Here is an 18,242-nt window from a genome sequence, read left to right on the forward strand (position 1 = left end):
GCCTGCAGAGTTTGCTATCATTAACAAGCACCTCTTTACAAACCACACATTGTGGCTTTGGAACATCGGCAGGCCCGGTAAAAGAAAATCCCAACTTTAAAGAGGTGGTATTATGCTCATTTTCAGGTTCAAAATCCTATTTAGGGGGTTGTACCAGAACAGGTTTACATGGTTTAATTTTCAAAAAACACCATATTTTTTGTCATACTGCACATTACTGCAGCTCCTCTTTTCACCCTGTGTTGAAGGCTTCGTTTTAGCTATGGAGTGTTACATCTTGTCTCTAAATGATCTTTTTTGGGAGTTGCACCTGCGCAGTTCCTAGTTAAGGACTACTAGCTAATCAGAAGCAGAGAAGGGTGGGTCTGCGAACTGACGGTAAACAGCTTCGATTCAGCTGTAGGCTACATGTTGCCGACCAGGTTGACAATTTGGACTGGAGCAAGAGTTTCAGAGCGGTGAGTTATTAATTTGTAACAAAAGTATCTTTCATCCATAAAGTTTTAACTGAGCTCCGTCTCTACATCACAGTAACAACTTCATGTCCATTGACTGCCTGGAGGGTAGCTAGTGTTTATAAGGGAGAGGAGAGGTGTGCACTGCAGCTCCATGTTTTTCCACCGGTGTTTTTGAGGGCGTGTCAGACTAGTCGCTCAGCGAGCGTTATGACACGTATTTTCATTGTGAAATCACAAGAAAGGGAAGTAAAGGCTGGACTACAAACAAGCTGTTTTCAGGCAGTTCAGAGCAGAGTTTTCTGTGGGAGATGGGAACTCCCTTTGGGGTGGACTTTGGGCTTTTTCACTTTGCAAACCTATAAGCCAAATACCATAATACCACCTCTTTAAATATACGTTGTCATACTTTCTGCGGTTTCTGCTGGGTTCAGACATTTTCTCTGGTGCAGTGTATAGTTGCTCACACTTCTAGCTAACTAACGTTACGTGTTTCCTTTCAAAATAATTTCACACATCCCCTGTCCGGACCGAGACAGTGCTTATCAAATCCATTTAAAAATATGTATTCAATTCATCCACTTAATTATAATACATTTTTATTATTTTTCAGAAAGCACAAATAGGCAAATTGTATTTTAAATAAAATATTTTCCTGCTTCTTTCACGCCTCCCCTGAAACTCTTTGGTGCCCCCCAAGGGAGGAAAACCTCTGTTGTATAGCATTGTAATGCAGGGTGTACCAATTATTTATAAACTCTAAATTTACTGCAAAAAAATGTGTTCACAATGTAATGGCCAACCCAGTTGGTGAATACATGTTCTACTGTGCTTTTTCAAGTTGTGTTTTCTTTGTTTAACTGGCATCGCTTTTGACAAGCTATGGTAGCCAGTGCACTGCTCTGTAAAGTACAGCAGCAGACATATTGGAAAGACTGCTCTGATTGATGATGTGGAAGACGCATGCAAAGTGGTTGCTCCTGCATGAGCTAATCGATACCTTATAGGACACCTGAACAAGAGCCTTCATCACTCACTACCCTTCAGAAGTCAATAAAAAAGTAACAAATTACTTTATGGAGTTTTTTTCCCCAACAGTTTATAAATTATGAATACAGGTAAAGCACTATGAAGAGCTGCATTAAGGCAGTAAAGAGCATTAGGGATTCAGAATATACCTTGAGCACAAGACATGATCACTCACACACAGACGCTATCATGATTAACAAGTCTCAATGGCTGGACAGAGTGCATAGCTCCATTTGGGGAAATTCAATAGGTCAATTTGGGATTGATTCAGATTCTATACAAAAATAAAACAAAACAATGTTGCTTTCATTGCTACTGACGCTAAGGTACAATTTTAAGCAGGCATACTGTATTTATGATGAAATTGCAAATCTCTATTGATGTGGCCTGCATGACAGCCCTTTAAAAACAGGAGGGTGTGGGGGGTTCAAAGGGGCATTTGAGATCATTTCAGGACATTGAACATCCTCCTTGTGACTGTCCTTCTAATGACCAAAGCGTAATCCTCTCCTCTATCAACATCTTAGATGGCCAGTCTGGATCTTTTGCTCAATTGCTCAGAAGATAATGTGAAACAAAGGAAAAAAGCATCACAGGAAAGATAGTGCAGAAGAAAATGAGAGTTAGACAAGGCAGAAGTTAGCATTAGCATTTAGCTCAAAATATAGCAGCGCCTAAGTACAACCTCACAGAGTCGTGTTGGGACCACTGGGACTTTACAGATAAAGTTGTTAATTTATTTGATCTAAAGTGAGTCTCTATTTCTCATATTCCTCAAGCGTGAATTCAGCCCATGGACTCAGCTTTCAGCTAAGATTGGTCAGTGTGACCTGTGACCTATGACACGTGACATCATCTGGTCAACAAAACCTCAGCGCAACTTCTGCTTTCTCCCTTTTCTCTGGACTCGGTCACTGCAGTTCCCAACAGCAGTAGTTGCCTTCCTGCATGTCCTGCTCGGAGCAGACAAGCAGCAGAACCGCACTCTTTTTCTTACAGCAGCAACACAAGAGCCTGCCTGAAACACGTACAAACCAGCTTAGTTAGCGCCAGCAGGTACAATACAATCTGCCAGCTAACTTTTCCAAAGCAACAAGAGCAGCAGCTAAGTCTGAGGAGAACAGACCAAGCGTCCGGGTCCGCCATCTGAACAAGCTGATTAATCAGAATCAAAAAGGTTTTTTTAAATTTCATTAAAAGGAGCTGTAAAACTACATTTGGAACAATAACGTAAAAACTTAACCTGACAATAGAGCTGGCATCTAAAATAAATATTTACCACATTCACATACCATTTATTTGGGTTGCTGGATAATGGCAAAAATCATAACTATGATTATTAAACACAATTACACTACTAATTGAATTACGTAATATCATGCATTATTGAACTTTTAAATTTGAATGCTTCATTTTTCAAGATTATTATATATGCATTATAGCCTATAGCCTATGAAATAAGAAATTGCAATTCATTATTAACTTTAAACAGAATTACATAACATTGAAATTCAGCCATGGTGTGTCACGACATGCGGTTACCTAAACCAACAGTGAGAATGAAAAGTATAAATAATGTGTAATTTGTTAAGCCAGAAGTAGATAAAAGTCCACTAGGCTACTTTATGAAGTGCAATGTGCCATAGGCTTAAGCTAGTAACTGTGATATGAGCCAGACCAATAAATTTGTGTGCCGCAATTATCGGCTATATGAACTGATTGCAGATAAATCAGTATTGGTGTTTATAACAGCCGATAAATGACAATTAAAAAAAGGAAATGGAGACAAGGATCCTTCAATCATGAGTGTTGTCATTGCATAGTTTGTCCACCAGAGGGCACTCTGCAAATCAGCAGTACATTTGTTCTATTTATAACAATAAAACAAGCTTATTTTTATACTGCATTATGTCGTGTTAGCTTGGTGAGGTCTCAAAACTACACAAGACAAATGTTAGGGATAATCTTTATTTATGTTATGTGTTTCTGAAAAGAAGAATAAAAAAAAAAAGATAGATATATTGAAATATCAGATTCTTAAAATCCTCAAATATCAAAAGCGGTATCGGTTTTACAAATCCCACCTCGGCTCGAGCTGAACTAAACCAGGGTATTTACAGGAATCCTAAGGTAAAATTCAATACCTTTTAAAGATCTTTTCAATATATTTCAAGACCTTTAAAAAGGGGCAGTGTGGAGTTTATTCAATGAATTTAATTATATTTATAACGCTTTTATTGCCTATACGTGACCAGGTTGTATCCTCATCTAAAAATTGAGGCATTCACCAACTTAAGTTGCCTATAACAACCTGAATAGGCCTAATGTTTTCTATGTGAAGGACTGGTCGGATTTCCTGTGAAGATCCATTGTCTTACACAGGCTGTGACGTTTATGTGCACAACATTACTGCAAATGATGTGAAACACAGTGCGATTTTGTGTTTTAGTTGGTTCAAACTAGATACTGTTAGCTTGCCTGCAAACGCAGACCAGTTGATAACTTTATTTTCAGGCATAAATGTGGAAAGGGTGGACAGTTGGTTACAATCTGAAACCTTACTAGAAGCCACTAAAAACTACACAACGCACCTTTAACTTACATTTAATTCATTTTGAGACTGTAAAAATAAACAATCTTTTTTGTGTGATAACTTTCATCGACCACTTGACCAATACAACAGAATTAAAATAGGCCAGAAGTGAACAAAGCTCAAGAGAATAAACTGAGTGATGGAAAACGTTAGTAGTGTAGGTAGTGTAGCACACACAGCTGCTGTCTGCGGCATCCTGGCTCTGGCTAAATCTACATCTGTCTACTGCAGAGGCTCCATCCACAACCTGGAGGAACTAGTATACATGACTATTAGTATTTTGTTATAACATTAAATTAAGAGTATATTGTTAATATAATAGTAAACTGTTAGTTTGATATTAATACATAAATTATGGTTCTATATTCATTATAATTTCATATTATAGTACAATATATAGCTTACCACTATTATATTAATTCCAGTTACAGCTGTTTCAGTTTGGGGTTGTTTCGTAATCATTAACTTTGTTCCAGAAAAACGTTCACATGGTAGTTAGTCCCTAAATTTAAATTTAAGTAGTCTACTACCTCGTCAATAATCATAAGCATTTATGCAGAACGAAGAGTTCAACATTTGGAAAGTTTGCTGCAGCACATCAAACATTTTTTTAATGTCACGCTCCAGCCACCGGGAAAATCCCAGTGCTCCTGATCGCCAGTTCGACTATGTTTTGAACAATTAGCATTGGGGTCCGGCGTGGTGGTAGATGATGGTCGGTTGTAGCCTACTCGTAAATCATTTTACCGGTTCACACGGATCTATTTTTAGGGGCATATAAGAGCGCACGGTAGATCCCTGCGCCTAACGTTACACAGAATAATCACACACTTGCTAAGCACTGCCTTTGCTATGCACTATAAATAAATACAATCACCCATACAAAGTTTTTAGGCAAACAGGTTTTTCACATTTACAAAAATATCTACAAAATTGAATACCTTCTTAAATAGCGATTAAGACTTTTTAATGGCCTTAATTTTCACAAAATTGATTTATTACCTTTTAAGACTTTTTAAGACCCCGCGGACACCCTGTAAACACGCCACAGTCAGACAGACTGTGAGCATGGGTGTTTAGGGAGGGGCAAAAGCGCACAGCTGTAAAGGAAAGGGGTTTGCTGGATTTATAACACAAGACAAAACTAGGGCTTCATTGGCAAATGGAATGTGGCACGTATTTGTTTTATCTTGATAATCTTCTTTTTAATAATCGCTTGAAGCCAAAATTTTAACTGAAAATTGGATTAATTGCATAGCCGTACCATTTATCATGAATTACCTCATTGTGGGAAATGAAATTGTGACATGCAATTATGCAGAACTGGGTTCTAGAAAAGATGTTTTTTTTTTACTGCCCAACAAAAAATCCCTACCTCTCGCTTGTACGGAACTGTGCAGGTTTATCTAAACTGCTAACTACAGTGAGTGAACAGCGGGAGTTTGCAGAAGCACTGAATATCTCATATTCTACAGTGGTATCCCCAGATGTCTGGTGAGGTTAAAATCCTCATTACTTGTCATGGTCAGACCCTAACCCCTTTGAAATGACACTGCCTTATTAGTGACGACAAATGACTGCAGAATTAATTAACCAGAATGCTCCTTAAGGGGCATTATCAAATGTTTAGGAAATTAACAGATTGCCAGTTCACCAATTCTATGTAATTGATTTGTTCCCATTCAGGTTATGAACTCGTCTCTCGTCCCCATCCATTTAAGCTACCCATCCGGGAAAAATTTCTTTATGGTGTCCACTTCCATGAGCACAGGCTGAATCAGAGAGAGCAGCATTCAGAGCAACTATCAAAATCACAATACTGGTTGCAGTACAATGTTTTTCTGCTGATGAGGTGGCAGTTTGCAACTTAGTTGCAACTCATATTTACAGGCTGTCTTGCAATTAGACAAGCACTGTGAAGTAAGCCGTGAGAGAGGTGACATACAGTAAAGGAAATAGAGGAAGCAAAGAAGCAGAGTTGATGTGGATTTTCTGCATAAACAGGTCAGTGTGAATCACAGGCATATTCCCACTTAAAGCCAGCCATGTGGCAAAAGCATGCCTCATAAAGCATTAGTGGACTAATTCAGAAAGCCATCTAGCCCTGTCGCCTTCAATTAATAAAGTACTTGAGTATTGATGGCAGAAGTTTCTCTATCTGTCCTCAGCTTTGGCCTTGCCTCTATAGATTTGGATGAGGAGTTATGGCAAAGATGGAAGGGATGTAATTAGGGTTGGGCCAATAGACGATGCCATCGTCTATCGGCGATGGCTGACAGACATCACGACGATGAGCTGGCATCGTGATTGTAACCCCCCCAGCAAAAATCTCAAATTTTCACATTACTACCACCCTCTGAAGCAGGTTTTAATGACCACGAACATTCTTATCATTGTTTTTAAGTATGCTTTGCACCTGCCTCAGAAGTCTCTTCTCCCCACACTCTGACACACTCGAACACCTCAGGTAAACACCCCGGCTTGCCCCGCCTCCCTCGGTCTCTCTCCCCCCGTCTGCTCTGTTTTATAAAGTCGCCTAAAAGACTGAGAACTCGTCTTTTTTCCGTATTTCCACCCGCGATCCATTATCATGGAAGCAGGTGAGACACACGTCGGCCTATTAATGACGCAGCCTATCAAACAACTGAAACCAACATCCTCACCCCGTGTGTTAACCATTGCTTTACCTTGTCCATGCATAAAATATCCACCGCGACTTTCAACGTAAGTTAATAGTCTACCAATTTTTTTTTACAGTGTGAAGTCTGTGCAAGGGGAGATTACATGCACATAAGACGACTGCTGCCCCCCCACGCATCCAATGAGATCGTCCATACCGATCGTCCGATGGAAGTTTTGTTGACATTGCCCAACCCTAGATTTAATACATGTAAAACCTAAGGCCACTCTTGGCGTAATGACTCATCCGCACAAACGTTAACCCAACAGGTTAATCAACCGCATTGACACTGTACATCTACGCATCCACAGTCATTAACCATAGGGTTGGGCGATGTCATTGTCCATCCCCATGTTTCAATGTAGACGGACAATGACATCAGGGGCGCGTCATTAACAAGCCCACAAGCGGCTCTGATGTACTGATAATGGATCGTCTTTTCGATCGTGTCTTTTAGGCCTACTGCTGATGGAGATAGTGGAGTAGATTGGCGGGGAGGGGAGACAGAGAGAAGCGGGGCAAGCCGGTGTGTTAGACACACAAGAGGCCTACACCTCAGTTTGAGTGTGGGGAGAAGAGAATTCCGAGGAAGGTGCTAAGCATATTTAAAATTTATAATAATAATAATAATAATAATGTGTGTGGTGATTAAAGCCTGCTCTCACATGGCGGTATATAGCAAAAACAATCAAATTTTTTTTTATCACAATCACAATGCCTGCTCAACCATCAACCATCTGTCAGCCATCGCCGATGGACGATACCGCTGGCAACAAAAGTGAGTACACCCCTAAGTGAAAATGTCCAAATTGGGCCCAATTAGCCATTTTCCCTCCTCTGTGTCATGTGACTCATCAGTGTTACAAGGTCTCAGGTGTGAATGGTGAGCAGGTGTGTAAAATTTGGTGTCATCACTCTCACACTCCCTCTTACTGGCCACTGGAAGTTCAACATGGCACCTCATGGCAAATAACTCTCTGAGGATCTGAAAACACAGTGGCCAAGACATACAGCGGTTCAACAGGACAGGTTCCACTCAGAACAGGCCTCGCCATGGTTGACCAAAGAAGTTGAGTGCACATGCTCAGCGTCATATCCAGAGGTTGTCTTTTGCAAATAGATGATGAGTGCTGCCAGCATTGCTGCAGAGGTTGAAGGGGTGGGAGGTCAGCCTGTCAGTGCTCAGACCATACGCTGCACACTGTATCAAATTTGTCTGCGTGGCTGTCATCCCAGAAGACATGTGTCTTGCCTACAGTCAAGCATGGTGTTGGGAGTGTCATGGTCTGGGGCTGCATGAGTGCTGCTGGCACTGGGGAGCTACAGTTCACTGAGGGAACTATGAATGCCAACATGTACTGTGACATACTGAAGCAGAGCATGATCCCCTCCCTTTGGAGACTGGGCCGCAGGGCAGTATTCCAACATAACGAGCCCAAACACACCTCCAAGACGACCACTGCCTCGCTAAAGAAGCTGAGGGTAAAGGTGATGGACTGGCCAAGCATGTCTCCAGACCTAAACCCTATTGAGTATCTGTGGGGCATCCTCAAACAGAAGGTGGAGGAGCGCAAGATCTCTAACATCCACCAGCTCCGTGACGTCGTCATGGAGGAATGGAAGAGGACTCCAGTAGGGATGCACCAAAATGAAAATTCTTGGCCAAAGCCGCAACTGAATATAATATAATATAGAATTTGCCTAATACCGAACACCAAAGAAGTACATTCACATTTTTCCATTTATTTAGCCTTTTTTTAAAAATTTTTATTACCATTGCATAAAGTAAATAGTCAAAATGGGCTTTTTACTCAGTGTTTCCCACAGGATTTGGAGAGACTATGGTGGGTGGGTCCGAGGCCAAAGTAAAGTGTCCATTTACTTTTAATGTATGTGTAGTGTGTTTTATACTTTCTGTGAATATAATCCAATTAATGTTATTTCCATACTGTATAGACACCTTATTTTGAAAACCGGACAAAAACCAGACAGTGGTTCTCGTCTCGCGTAACATAAAGACTTCATAGCCTCTCTTCAGGTGGGACTCTCATACTGCAGCATTTGTCTTTGTAGAGAGAGAAAATGACAGGATAAAGTCACTAACTTGCCTGTCAGCTCACACTGGGCCGTTTCAGTGGATTTACCATAAAGGCTGTAATATGTGTGCACTCCAAATTTAGGTGCGTCTAGCATAATCGCCTTCTCAGAAACAAGTGACAGGAACACTCAAAAGGGTTTGTTGCCTTTTCTAAGAAGTTAGGGGGTTAGGGAGACAATTCAGCGGAACAGTGTCTGCAAATGGCAATTTTTCCGTCTTTCTCAGACACAAATGCTTCTACACTGCCGACATGTCAACACAATTGTTTGGTAAACTCTTTTGACTTATTAGGCCAAACACCGAAAGTACCTTTGTTGCTATTTTTGGCTGATTAATTTTGGTGGCCGAACATTCGGTGCATCCCTAGACTCCAGTGGCAACCTGTGACGCTCTGGTGAACTCCATGCCCAAGACGGTTAAGGCAGTGCTGTAAAATAATGGTGGCCATGCAAAATATCGACATTTTGGGCCCAATTTGGACATTTTCACTTAGGGGTGTCCTCACTTTTGTTGCCAGCGGTTTGGACATTAATGGCCGTGTGATGTGTTATTTGAGGGGACAGCAAATCTAAACGGTTATACAAGCTGTACACTCACTACTTTGTATCAAAGGGTCATTTCTTCAGTGTTGTCACATGAAAAGATATAATCAAATATTTACAAAAATGTGAGGGGTGTACTCACTTTTGTGAGATACTGTATGCCCTTGCCTCTTAAAAGCTAAGGTCATGCTCAGGCAATCAGAGTATAGAGGGAGAAATGACATCTGTCTGTTAGAGAGCAGGGAACAGAACAGTAGAGCAGAGACAGAGGCGGGAGCAGCGGAGCATGGCTCCAGGATTTAGATCAGTGAGATTTGCATCATTGGCAGGTCTTTAGGCAGGGCAGGTCTAATCTCCTACAGACAGGCTTAAGAAAGGAAAACCTGACTGTTGTGTCTCTACAGATAGGGATTTGAGTAATTAGCATAGTTAATAAGAGAGGGTGTAGGGAATCATATTCAAACGTGTTGAGTCGAACGAGAAGATAATGCATTAATGAGAAGAAGGCAATACAAGGATGTGCAACTGTGTCAAAGTTCAGCCCTATTTTTGATTTTGATTATGAGCATTTACCGATGGTCCACATTCATAAGTCATTCACACAACAGCAAATTATTGGAGCTACAAGATCACTTCTGGTGGTGGTTATCACGTGCCTTGACTGGTTCATGATAGAGCTCTCAAAATAGCAAAGTTGAAAGTAAGATGTTTACACCACGTAAACAATTATAATGGCAACAACTGCCTGTGTCTGGGGCTGCATCAGTACAATGGCTAGTTGTGTGGAAACAATTTGTTACTTTTAGGGTAGGATTTTTACTGTCTTTATTGTCCCTAGCAGCAGCCATGTTGCTCTGTAAAGGCCCTTTCAGATAAAAAGCTCTTTTCGTTGCACTGGCCCCTGGGTTTCGCGCAAAAGTCCAACTAGACAGCGGTGTGTGCGCAAGCTCACCAAGCGGTGCGCTGCCCATTGGTCCACGCAGCAACAAACTGCCCTGGCACAACACAAGCCATTGAAAATTACTGGTTTCATAGTGCAGCGATGCCATTGTCGCATTGTGCCTGAATGCGACTAGGAGTGTCGTCGGCGGCCGTAGTTGACTGCTGCCATTCTAGACAATGCTTGCGATTCCACCAGACGCGCCGCAGTGCATCCCACAAGTAGGTCTCTGCTCCATGGAGAATATGGAGCAAGTCTATTTTTGACAGAAGCCGTGTCACAGAACAGAGACACAGAACAGATGAACCCGGCAAGAAGTCAGACACAGAAACAGCACAGAGAATCCAGTCACTGTCCAGAATAAAACACCCTGTCCAGACTCCCAATCATATATCAACAATAATTACTGTTAAAACAGACAAAAAATAAACGATTTGACTACGTAGCCTACTTAACCATGGTAGAAACACAAAAATCAAGGACAAATTACCAAATCAACAAGATCTTAATAAATCAGCAAAATTAGTAGTAGTAGAAGAACAAAAAGTACAAATTAATAGGGTATACAACGTGGGGCAGGCTAAGCGCTCGGCTCCAGAAACACTTCCAGTGGGAACATGGCGCAGCCGTTCACTGTGGAATCCACGGGTAACACTGCCATAGCTGTTTTAACAGACTCAGGCTGCTGGATTCCTCCTGTCGAAATTTCTGTACACCGATGAGGGCACATCAGGTCACTATTTCTTTCTAAAAAAAAAAGTTCATTGGGAGCAGCCTCAGGCAAACTCAATTATGAAATCTAAATCACACTTACAATATGTTTGAAGGTCTCATTTCAAAGATGATGGATAAGCTAGTATGGCAGCTGAACATAATCTTCAACATAGTGCAGTTTTAATGAATAACAGCTGTCAGCTATCACTTACATTGTTTTCTCAACTAATTTTCAGCATCACTCCCACTTCTCCCCTCATTACCTACACTGGAACAACAGCACAAGTTAAGCTCATAGGAGTGCATTCACTCATTGCATTCCCCATTTCAGAGGCTGCCAACACTTCCTAATGATTGCAGCCCTCCTAAATTATTGAAAAAGCCTAAGCACCTCACCAGCTACAGAAATGGCTATTAACCTTGGTGAAGCGATATTCAAATCCAGTTAGAGCCAACTTCGTCCTCCAGTATCCCTTGCGGGGAGGAAATGTAAATGTGTTCTTGCTGAGACAGATGGGGAAGCCGCCCGTCGTTTGAAGTTCCAGCAAAAGAAGTCGTTGCAGAGGGCTCTCCACCCCTCTCTGTAAAATATTCAGGACTGAGTCTCATTGAGCCACCTCTCTTCCCAGTGTTTCCCTTCAAACCATGCTGGGCTTCGACACTGCTCAGTTATTACTAAGCAGGAACACCTTACAAAAAATAAAAAGTTAGCAAACGTTTACAAATTCACCACTGTGCAGCGACAGTGAAAAACAGCCTGAGGATTATCTCGCTGTGCAGACAAGAATTCAGAAGATTTGATTTATGAGAGAGAGTGAGAGAGAGCAGGGGAAAAAAACACAACATCCCACTCCCCCCTTAACAGCATCCTGGAGCCTTACCATCTGAATATTGTGATGTCCTCGGCATTGTTGTTGACAAATCATTGCAAATTGAATTCCTCAGCTTAGCTGACACCCTGTCAAAGCTGATTGGATTCTATTGTAGAGATACCTGGGTGTCAATCACTTCAGACTCTGATACTATGCTACAGACCAGAGAGAATCCCTGATCATTACTCTTATCAGCTGGCCCGAGAGCGAGAGAGAGAGAAAGAGACAAGTGAAAGTAGTGGAAGAGAAGCAGGTACAACAGCCAGTAAATGTGAGATTGTAAGTTTTGCAAGAGTTTACTTTTTAAGGGCATGCCACTGTACACTCACCTAAAGGATTATTAGGAATACCACACTAATACTGTGTTTGACCCCTTTCGCCTTCAGAACTGCCTTAATTCTACATGGCATTGATTCAACAAGGTGCTGAAAGCATTCTTTAGAAATGTTGGCCCATATTGATGGATAGCATCTTGCAGTTGATGGAGATTTGTGGGATGCACATCCAGGGCACGAAGCTCCCGTTCCACCACATCCCAAAGATGCTCTGTTGGGTTGAGATCTGGTGACTGTGGGGGCCATTTTAGTACAGTGAACTCATTGTCATGTTCAAGAAACCAATTTGAAATGATTGGAGCTTTGTGACATGGTGCATTATCCTGCTGGAAGTAGCCATCAGAGGATGGGTACATGGTGGCCATAAAGGGATGGACATGGTCAGAAACAATGCTCAAGTAGGCTGTGGCATTTAAACGATGCCCAATTGGCACTAAGGGGCCTAAAGTGTGCCTAGAAACATCCCCCACACCATTACACCACCACCACCAGCCTGCACAGTGGTAACAAGGCATGATGGATCCATGTTCTCATTCTGTTTACGCCAAATTCTGACTCTACCATCTGAATGTCTCAACAGAAATCGAGACTCATCAGACCAGGCAACATTTTTCCAGTCTTCAACTGTCCAATTTTGGTGAGCTCTTGCAAATTGTAGCCTCTTTTTCTTATTTGTAGTGGAGATGAGTGGTACCCGGTGGGGTCTTCTGCTGTTGTAGCCCATCCGCCTCAAGGTTGTGCGTGTTGTGGCTTCACAAATGCTTTGCTGCATACCTCGGTTGTAACGAGTGGTTATTTCAGTCAAAGTTGCTCTTCTATCAGCTCGAATCAGTCGGCCCATTCTCCTCTGACCTCTAGCATCAACAAGGCATTTTCGCCCACAGGACTGCCGCATACTGGATGTTTTTCCCTTTTCACACCATTCTTTGTAAACCCTAGAAATGGTTGTGCGTGAAAATCCCAGTAACTGAGCAGATTGTGAAATACTCAGACCGGCCCGTCTGGCACCAACAACCATGCCACGCTCAAAATTGCTTAAATCACCTTTCTTTCCCATTCTGACATTCAGTTTGGAGTTCAGGAGATTGTCTTGACCAGGACCACACCCCTAAATGCATTGAAGCAACTGCCATGTGATTGGTTGATTAGATACTTGCATTAATGAGAAATTGAACAGGTGTTCCTAATAATCCTTTAGGTGAGTGTATATGCCACTGACTGAAACAATATATGCTTTTACACTGGTAGACTTCCAAATTGTTGCTTGTTTCATGGCGTATGTATGTATAAGATGCATCAGTACAGAGGAGGTAAGCAAAGCAAAGTTGAGAAGCACATCTTAGACAACCGGGAGAATAATTCAACAATAATAATATGATGATATCAATATTGGGGCAGATACCAAATTATGTTTGATGTCAAAGAAATTTGATATTGTAAGAACTTGACATGACATGACCCCTAACATACATAATCCTTGTAATTCCTATTTAAACATATTGATTTTAATCTTATCTGTTAACTGGCACATGCCTGAATACATATACCTTTCAGCAACCTAACTGGTAATTCCTATAATAAAATATTATAGCTGTCTCTTCTTTGCACTGCCAAGAGGCAGTATTTAAAGTCCTGTTCTCCTCTGAAAGTTTTTCGTTTAGCTTCAGTTTAAATCTCTCTTATTTAACCACACGTATCTGCCATCCACCATGTCTTCTGCCATTAAAAAAAAAAAGCAACAGCATGTGTGATGTGTGTTAACACTGGAAAAAGCAGAGGTAATGTTACATGTTACAGTGATTGTCTTGATACTTGTTCTAAGAAATGGGTCTCGTTTCTCTGTTGTTGGTGGCAACTGTTAGCATTTTCTCGCTGCATGCTTTTTTTGGATGCTAATGCTAAACTAAGTTTGTGGAACATGTGGAACCATACGTTTGATATAGTTAACGATACACATCACCAATCTGTTTTTATTGTCTGTAGTAGTATCCTTGCCCTGTTAGGGACTGCCTCAACCACTTTGATGCTTTAGATAGCCGAAGTATAATAATATCTCTGCCATAGTGTTACTTTGTAAATCTCTTTGGGTTTTTGTAACCGCAGTTTGAACATGAAAATGAGCAACTGGAGGAGAACACCTGTGGTTCTGGGATGTTCCTGTGGGCATTATTTTCTGATTTTAAAAAAAGAATTATTAAAATGATTATTACTAGGAATATTCCATACTGAGCTGGAGAATCAGGAAATGTTTTAATTTATTGGTGTTCATAATTTACTAGCACAAAACATTTTAAATCCAGGATTTAATGCAAACTCCTGTGATCCAGGCACGCCAGCTATCAAAAACACCCTATTGCACTCAATATAAAACCTATTTCAAGTGACAATACAAAAAGCCCCATCAGTACCAAAATCTATCAGGGCAACACGGCACTAAGCAGACATGAAAAAGTAAATATGAAGTGAGATTGCAAAAGTCCAACTGTACAACACAGTGCTTAACAGAATGTGCCTGTTTGACTTGACCAATGTTTACATTATCAACAGGTTCCTCTGCCCGTTCAGTCAGGACATCTGTACATGTGTAAGGCTACAAACCTTTTTATACAGACACAATTCCACTAAAGACCAGATCTCTGACGCTGGCTGAGAAGAAAGATATCAAACTGAGGCGCTGCTTGTGTCAGAACATGCTGATTAATTGATGCTGTTCTCCTGAATCTTTGAAATGTTTCACAGACTCACAACTCTCTTTTCTCCTCTGTAAGAGTGCATTTGTTTGTTAACCAATAGAAGCCAAAGGGGGAGGGGGGTTACTTCGGAGTCCTTTTTGTGGCTTTGGCAGCATTTTGTCCCATTCCATATTTAGGCCTAATGCTTTGTTTGCAAAGCAGATGACGATGTAACTGTAATCATTTGCCACTGTGTACAGAATCAAACCTAATCAGATAAATTCTGTGAGCTGTTGTTGTTCACAGCTCAAAAACAGACAGTGGGGGATCAAAGTGCAGGAGTTAACCTTTTCACTGTGGTCTTATCTGAAATGGCGCTGCAGTCAGAAACTTTGAGCTCTTAACGTATATCCTGGTGGTAGTGTTCAGGTATGACTCCCTCAGATGGCTTTATAACTAAGCTGTGAACATGTATGTGATGTTAATAATTAACCAAGTGCTCACACAGCCCTAAAACTAAACAAAGAAAACTGTGTAAAACAGAGTGAAACTGAAAAATAAAATATGTTAAAATTGCAAATATATATATATATATATATATATATATATATATATATATATATATATATATACATACATACATACATACACATACATACACACACACACACACACACACACACACACACACACACACACACACACACACACACACACACACACACCTGAACAGGTTAATGTCAAGTGACTGATAAACGCTCTATTAGCATTTTTTTGACAGACATTAGTAAAGACTTTAGTGTTGTTTCCTCAGAAAAGCTCATGTCGAGTAATTTTGAAGAAGAGAAGTCTTACAGCACTAAAGGTTACAAACGAAGAGAGTGCCCTTACATCAGCAGCGCATTGTCACACTGTTCAACTTTGATCTGTCAAACCTCTCTCTGCTCAGACATGCTAACCTGCTAGCCTCGTAGCCACACTAACAGCTCCCTGAGACGATGACAATGGACGTACGACAGCGGAGCCCACCAGTGCGTGGTGACACCCGCATTCTCGGTAATGTGAGCTGTAAAAGTACCTTCACTTTGTCCAGAAGTATGTGATTTGAGGTTGCTGTCCTCAGTCCTCTTGCTGCAGCCTGGGATGCCATGGATGCCGCCATCTTGACACGGAAGACCACAGAGAGGTGACGTCGGGAGCATGTGCGAGTTAACACAGAGCCGTTCATAGGTCAACTGGCAGACGTGGGCGGTGCTTAAGGAAGAGGCACACACACCCATGCGCACAACACATGCACCAAGTCCCAAGTTCGGTGTGCATGCACGTTCATATTACAGTTTTTTCTCGTTTGCTTAAACACTTTTTTTTTTTTTATTATGCCTCTTTTTCTCGAAACTCAACACAACACAAACAAACACAAATCCACAACTTCTCACCCAATTTCTCAAACATCCTATTTTCAGGTCAAAATGAAGGTCTCCACTCAAAACCATTCAATCTTGCTGAAAAAACAAACTTTGCCCTCAGACATATCACACAAGCCCTCAAAACACACACACACTACAACACAGTCTTACACACTGGTGAGATTAATACAAAACAATAATACAAAAGCTGGTTAGAAGTAATGTTGCTTGTGTTTTTTTTTGTTGGTGTGCAAGCTCCTAAATAAATTGCCCTTCATGATGGGAATATATATAGATGTCATTTAACGGCCATAAGTCAGTCTAAATGAACGTATGTCAAACTGGAATTTTAATATTGTCTGTAAATTACATGCCAGCTGAGGTAAGCTGCTCACTGTTTCCAGCTGTCCAGCATCCAGTACAGACAGGAGGTTGGTTTTCTATATGTGAGAAAATAATTTGTGTTTGAATTTCTGTCATTAAAAAATATTTCATTTTCTTTTTTGTTCTAAAAAAAAAAAAGAGCAAGATAAGCAGAGAAATCCTCCCCGCCTCCCTGGAATGATGCTAACTGGCCCGTCATTCACACCATGCTGCTCACCTTCTTCACTGGGACAGGGAGGCTACAGTTATGGGGAGTCTGGGTGTTGTTGCTAACACTAGTCTGTAGCTATGTGGCTTTGTTGGCTAGCTTGCCACCCAAGTTTCAAGCAACATTATGCTGCTGCAAGTGGAAAGAGGCTCAGCTGCCTCTGTGGACGTAACGTTAGCTAATGGCAGTGGCAAATAGACAGGAGAGGACATTGGCGAAGGAAGCTAACCCAGACCCAGCAAGAGCCTCACAGATCTTGGCAAGAGCTTCATGAAAAAATAGGCTGCAAGACGCCGAGTTGCATTCTTTCTGTTGGACTAGTAAGTAATATTGCTACGTCTTGTGTTGTCGCACTCGCTTGATGTTTGGCTCTGTTGTCAAAGCAAAGTTGTCGACTTGCTAGTTTTTGATCATAAGGGTCATCCAGGCCATAGTTTTTGGCTTCTTCAGTTCTCTGACAGGCATCTGAATTTAAGAAAGTTTCTGATTATCTTCAACCTAGTCCAGTTGTTCTTGATTTTAACCTTCCTTGGATCGTAAGATAATCATAACAAATGCACGTGTACAGCTGTCCTTATTTATGACAGTGTAGAATTAAACACAAACAAACAAATCTTACATAAAGTTGCTTAAAAAGTTAGCCTACTTAATGTATAAAATCCAGGCTGCAATACATCTAAAATCCTCAAAAAAAATCACATCTGAAAATGTTTTCAAAATATGGTCACCATTTACTTCTTTATTTGAAACTTTTCGGTTGAAATAAAAAAACAAAGACTGTTTTGAAGTAAGAAACTATGGAGAAAGTATGACTTATGTGTGACATTATACTTATGATGTGCTTACTTTAACTGGTGAATATAGACTTTGCTTTCTTATATTTCAATTCATATCAGGGTGTGTGTATGCATTTATTTAAATATCATTGGAGTTGGAGATAATTTGGGGTTTTATATAAATATGTATAAAATATGGGTATACATATAATAACTTTGGTTTGTTGCTGAGTTATGTGTCTGAGAATGGGTAAAGTTTTGTGTGCATTATGCACACATTGATATTTATTTATTCATATTTATGTAAGAATACTGTACCCTTAAAGTTCACTCAGTCCAATGAAAATGTCTGGATTTCTACATTTAAAATGCAGGCTGCACTGCAAGGCAGTGAATAACATGCAGTTATGCAGTTTGTGGGTGTAGTGTATGTATAGGAATTTTCATCTCATCACATCTGGATTACTGCAACAGCCTTTTTACTTGCCTGAACCAAAAATCTATTTATTGACTCCAGACTGTACAGAACTCTGCTTCC

General features: G+C 40.8%; 1 protein-coding gene across 1 annotated transcript in view; it reads right to left on the bottom strand.

Annotated features, from left to right (window-relative positions):
• suclg2 (succinate-CoA ligase GDP-forming subunit beta) overlaps nucleotides 1-16,160 on the bottom strand; it is a 118,784-nt gene extending 102,624 nt beyond the window's left edge. Inside the window, exon 1 of the mRNA XM_038695973.1 lies at nucleotides 16,009-16,160. Within this exon, the coding sequence (XP_038551901.1) occupies nucleotides 16,009-16,158 (150 nt within the window). The 5' untranslated portion in view covers nucleotides 16,159-16,160. The remainder of the gene's footprint in view (nucleotides 1-16,008) is intronic.
• Between the last annotated feature and the right edge of the window lie 2,082 nt (nucleotides 16,161-18,242).

The sequence above is a fragment of the Micropterus salmoides genome, unplaced genomic scaffold (genome assembly GCF_014851395.1).
Source record: "Micropterus salmoides isolate LMB-PRFRI ecotype aquatic unplaced genomic scaffold, ASM1485139v1 Ms_hic_scaffold_4, whole genome shotgun sequence".
Lineage (NCBI taxonomy): Eukaryota > Metazoa > Chordata > Actinopteri > Centrarchiformes > Centrarchidae > Micropterus > Micropterus salmoides.